At 37.9% G+C, this 5,956-nt stretch overlaps 1 protein-coding gene across 1 annotated transcript; it reads right to left on the reverse strand.

The window, feature by feature from the left end:
- LOC109949852 (G-type lectin S-receptor-like serine/threonine-protein kinase RLK1) lies at positions 232-2,941 on the reverse strand. The gene has a single exon (XM_020566612.1). It carries the CDS (start codon positions 2,792-2,794, stop codon positions 386-388), a length of 2,409 nt encoding a protein of 802 aa, XP_020422201.1. The 5' UTR covers positions 2,795-2,941; the 3' UTR covers positions 232-385.

Below are 5,956 nucleotides of genomic sequence, written 5' to 3' on the forward strand. Positions count from 1 at the left end.
TTCCTTCAAGCATCAGCATAACCTTCTTCATAGTAGGTCTCACTGCAGGGTCTTCTTGGATGCACCAAATGGCAACCATCACAAATCTCTCAACTTTGTTCATATCATTCATGGGATGAGTGAGGAGATGATGAAATTGTTTGGAGAAAAGAAATAGAAAGAGGAAAGGAGCAGAACCGAGAAGGAAAAAAAAATATATTAGAGTCGGATCTAGTCTAATAATGGAAAAGATAAAGACAGCAGCTTTACAACGCACTAATCTAAGAACATACTAACAAGACCATATGTACATATTTGAACCAACTTTACAACTCATTGAGGTGGGTTGCACACTTGTCTTCTGTGGAAGTAACTTTGGTGGGTTGCATGTTATTCCTTTTAGGTTTCAGCCTGTTCTGGTATACGGAGAGGGACATGGAGGAACATGTACTTCCACCACGCCTTCAAGCATCTGCACAACTTTCCTCATAGTTGGTCTAAGAGATGGGTCTTCTTGAATACACCAAATACCAATCATCACAAGCTTCTTTCTATCATCCAATGCCTCAACTTCATAATCTAGAACAGCATCTAATATCCCATCACGGTAGCAATCGTACACCCAATCCGTTAAAATTGCTCTGTCTTCACAGCCATTTTCCACATCAACGCTTCTCCTACAGCAAATGATCTCAAGCAGCACAACACCAAAGCTATACACATCAACTTTGGCAGTGATTGGCATGTTCCTGAACCACTCAGGGGCAACATACCCTTTTGTTCCTCTAATGGCAGTATGTGTGTGGCTCTGATTCATCATCAAAAGCTTTGCCAATCCAAAATCAGAGATCCGAGCAGTGTAATAATCGTCAAGCAGTATGTTCTGAGGCTTTATATCACAATGGATGACTTGGGTGCTGCACTCTTCATGCAAGTACAAAAGTCCCTTGGCAACTCCACAAGCAATTTCAAATCGCTGCGTCCAACTGGGTTTTGTATCAGCAAAAAGGAAGCTTGCTAACGTGCCATTGCTTAAGAACTCGTATACTAGCAATCGATGTTCCCCTTCGTCACAATACCCAACCAGGCAAACTAGATTCTTGTGATGTGTCTTACCAATTACGCTCAGTTCTGTCTTGAATTCCTTCTCACCATCTTGTATCACACAGTTTAGCTTCTTCACTGCCACTTGGACACCAGAACCAATTTGTATTGTCCCTTTGTAAACAACTCCAAACGCACCCCTTCCTAATTCTTCTGTGAATCCATTTGTAGCTTCTTGAAGCTCTCGGTAACTAAAAGAATACAAATTTGAGTCCAACATATTTTTGATAGACCTTACTTGTTTCTTCCGGAAAACGAATAAAAATCCCAGACAAACAGCAGCACTAAATATAAAACTAACAAAGATAGAGGTAGCCAGAATTACGGATTCCACGGGTATCAAAGTGTTACTGCTCTTCTTCTTCTTATCATCTGGATTTGGCATTGGAGAAAATTGTAGAGTTGGGTTATCCTTTCTGACTTTGAAGAAAGCCTTTGAATTAAGACTGACATCCACTCTCCCATTTGAGAGAGGTAATTTCTTTTTCCAGCAGGTTTCATTCCTGAAAACAGCAACAGCACACAAACAATCTTGAAAGCAAGATTCATTGCACTTTTCTGCAGTAAAAGGTCTGAACTCTGCATAATCTGAGATTGGCCAATCAATATTTGTCATCACGATTACATCATATGGATCTTTTGTGGTAGTAAGCTCATCTTCTTCACAGCCTTGTATGAAATCCGGTTTGCAGCTCCCAAATGGTTCCTTTGGATCAAGTAAAGAGAATCCTCTTGGGCATTGACAGGTTGGCCTATTATCAGCGTTGAGCTTGCAGATACTGTTGTACCCACAAATACCAAAACCTGAATCTTCTGTAATTCTTCGGCAAATATCATCTGGCTCTGACCACAGAAGAGTCCAGCTTACATTTCCAGTGAAATTCTTTGGGTGATAATACTGAGCGAAAATCCCATCAAAGTTGAGAGTTGCTCTAATATAGTTGTCCCTTGCTGAGACTACCTCTTCCCCTGCAAGATTGTACTTTCCACCATTCTCTCTCAGAACATACAAGTAGCCTGAGACATTGAAAACCAATTCTTTACCTTCACTACCTGCCACAGTCCCTGAGGTAGTGTCGGTTTCATAGTAAGGTTCGTTGGCAAATTCTGTTGGCAAGTTTATGGAGCTGAGCACAAGTTTCCCATCTTCTTGCAGAAGCAGCTGGAACCGTCCTTTTGAATAGTCAGTCTCCGAATATCGAGATGAGAGCGTCCCACTTCTTTCAATTTTCTGTCCAGGCAACAAGGTATCTGTAGGATTGTTGAAGGTCTCCCATAAATTTCCTGATTTGCCATCTTGAAGAACAAAGTTGCCAGTATTATTCATGACCCCATTGGCAACAACACCAACAATGGTTTCAGATTTCCATAGCTCTTCACCCTGAGGACTTGCAAGCTCTAGTCCACTGTTAGCCAAGTTCACAGTTGATCCATTAGGTGCAAGCGCAGGCTTATTATCCCTATTTGCATACCAAACTATGGTTCTGTTTGGTATTTTGGCATACCATATTGAGAGCAGGAAAAGATCATTGTTTCCAAGTGGCAGAAATCCAAAGGCAAAATCACCAGATGGAGAAAACCATGGTGAGGAGTTACCTGCAGTTGCAGTAAGAGAAGCACCGACTGCTATGCTACCGTTAGTTTGAGCAAACACAGAAACTGGTAGCAGAAACAGTGAGGAAAACAGAAGCAGCCGTACAGTAATAGTCATTGCTAATTTTCTAGCACCGATGTGGTTAACCGATGTAGTTAGGCGTACTACAATATCCTTTCTGTAAATGCGTGCACAACATCTTGCTGTGAGACGGCAAGGTGACAGCGTGACGCAAAGACAAAAACTTCAGAATTTTTTATGATGAATTGGATTATTTCCTATATTTTTATATCTCTCTTATATTTGGTTTTTGTAAGGAAAGTTAATTAAAAATAGCATTATTACCTTACTTTCTTTATTTTCAGCTATTATGCGCGCTTGGAAGGATTTCGACGGAAAATTGACTTTTCGAATGAATTTTAGCGCAAGACCAATTGGAGAAGAAAGCTAAGACATTGAAGATCATTGTATCACAGTTTTATAATTTTCTACTAAGCCAAATTCTCCAAACTTGCAAGTCAAGACAGCCTAAGTTGAAATCCCATCAGAACTGCACTACTATGGAAGATTGAAGATTTGAAGCTTTTTCCGATTTTTCCTAGTAGCGTGTGACATATGCTTGGAAATTTTAGAGATCAAGCTACATTTCTCATATTTTGCCATAATTTTCTAGGAAGCGTAAGGACCCCAAAACGTGCGTGCAATTTGACTGACATGTTTCCAAGTCAAAGAAGGATTCTTTCTTAGTTTAATTGTTTGAGATTTTGTTATGCTTTAGGAGAGCTTTTCTAGACCTTTTTAGAGTAGGTTTTAGTTGTTTTACACTATATTGGTCGCCCTAAGCTCTCTCTATATGGACCATCTTTTTCTACCATATACTTTTCACCATATTTCACTACACCCACAAATATATCACAGAGAGAGCCAAGAGTTTGCTGTAGCAGTGCTTTTGGAGCTTACAAAGGTGTTGCTGTGGAGAATCCAGTGATCAAATTCATCTGCCAAATCGGTTTTATGACAACAATTCTCTTGTTTATCTTTTCTTTTGTTATGAACTAATTTGTCTTACTAGGGCTATGATGTAGCCTAACCATGAACACTTAATTTTTATAGTTATATTAATTTCTTATTACTATTTCATGTTGAGTATTTTTTACTATTCTTAATGCTTCAAATATCTAGCTAATATTTAATTGGTGATCCAAACGGAGATCGAGAGGAGATGTTTGGTGTTTGCTTCTTGTAATAAATACCATGTCTTGATTGAGTGCCCGAGAGGGACTAACATGACTCATGCAATTTTCTTGCAGGTTCTCATAGAGCTTAATGGGTTCTTGATTTTCTAAATTCGTTGCTCGAGAGAGAATGAGTTGTTAATTAAGAAAATTTTTGGTTGAGCCCTAGAGGGGATATCAAATGAATTAGGAGAAACCAACTGTCAACATGGGTAGTAATTAGGGTTAATTGGCTATAAGAATTAACTGGAGTTGGTTATGGTGAAATCGGATGCTCTAGTGTCTCATCAACTTGATTTTCCATTGTTAATTAAGTTGCTATTTTTTATATATGTTTTAATTTAGTTTAATAAATCAATCACTCTCATTAATCAATTGTTCAAATAAACTTCTAAATTAACCATAATTGGTACTTAAATAGAAATTACAGTCTTCGTGGGAATGACACTTCACTTATCTCTATATTACTTGTGCGAATTGTGCACTTGCAATAATTTCAGAACCACCTACAAAATTTGAAAATTGTTATGAATAGTTATTGATGAAATCATCAGTTGGAGCTTTGTCTTTTTGTTTTTGGATTGTGGGTGCGAAGTCTATTTCAATGTTTTATAATGTAGGGTAATTACTTGGAAGCTGAAATTTTCTTTGACTCCTTCAAGCATCAACTTATGTCCAGTTAGATCATTTGAGTTTATTGTTTCTGAGCTCTTTGAAGAAAAATCCAAAAAGCGCAGCAGCCTGTCATGATTGAATATTGTCCCACATTGAAAAGTTTGGGAACTAGCATATGACCTCATAGGATAGGATTATTTGTCAAAACTTTACCTTGGCAATTTTACAAACCCACTTACTAATGTAGTTTGAGGATCACTTGGCGAAAAAAAAAATGTAGTTTGAGGATCAAATTCGGATGTTTCAAAATGGAGAGACCACCAATGTGGTTCAAGGCATACCATCTATAGAAAGCAAGAAAAGATCACTGTTTTCAAGTGGCCAAAATCCAAGGGCAAAATCACCAGATGGAGAAAGCCATGATGTATGAGGAGCTAGGTGAGTATGGTTTCTTAAATCAAAGAATCCCTTGGCCTATTGTTGAGCATGAACACAGAGTTTTATTTAAGTTTTTCTTACGCACGATCACTCCATCAAATGTGCATAACAATCACTTTGATCAAACTAAACGAATCAAACTTGGTTTTTGGAATTTTTTTCTTAAAATTTTGAATTAGATCAGGGCAATCAGGGACAAAAAAATGTGTGGCACAAGGCTCAAAGTTGAATCCTGTGAGAAATAAGAAGCAAACATAAACTATTAGGAGCTAGAACAAACATAAACTCAGGCTTTGTGATCCTTCAATTTTTATAGGACATCGATTTCGACTTTGGAAAAGCTTTTTAGAAACCTCCTCCAATTCTCTTAAATAAACTAACCACTATATATATATAAGCTCACATTTCGTGGAAACTAGCTGGGGGAACATAAAATCTTTTCTAAGAAAAGTAACTATCTGAATGTCAGAGTGGACGAGAAAGATTCAAAGATGTTTGATATAGCCGGCCATGGTGTCATTGTCAGGTTTGGCTTTGAATGATACATGAATGTTTCTGTATGCAGTTTCATGCACCACAGAACATAAAAAATAAAAACTTACGTAAGAATTTTCACTACTACAAAAAGTGAAAAAGACGACCAGAAAACAACGACGGTCTCAGTGAAAACCGTCGTGGTTTTTAAAACGACGACGGTTCTAAAAACACCGTCGTGTAATACCACCTTAGACAACTAAAAAGGGAGATTCAAATGGCTGTTCAAAAACAACGACGTACTTAATTAAACAACCGACGTCTATTTGAAACAGATTTCCGCAGTGTAAAATCAAAGCGAACAAAGAACGGCAGAAGTTATGAATCGACCGACGTAGAAAGTAAAGACGACGATTTCAATAAAAGCCGCCGTTTTTACTTATAAAATAACACGACGAGGTTTTCGTATAAGACGCTGTCTAATTACAAACAAATCCACGGCTGTAAAATACAAAAT

Source organism: Prunus persica, chromosome G6, assembly GCF_000346465.2.
Source record: "Prunus persica cultivar Lovell chromosome G6, Prunus_persica_NCBIv2, whole genome shotgun sequence".
NCBI classification, from domain to species: domain Eukaryota; kingdom Viridiplantae; phylum Streptophyta; class Magnoliopsida; order Rosales; family Rosaceae; genus Prunus; species Prunus persica.

Bases quoted from the DNA above. Each gene is read 5' to 3' on its own strand.
- LOC109949852 (XM_020566612.1), bottom strand. From the start codon at position 2,794: ATGACTATTACTGTACGGCTGCTTCTGTTTTCCTCACTGTTTCTGCTA.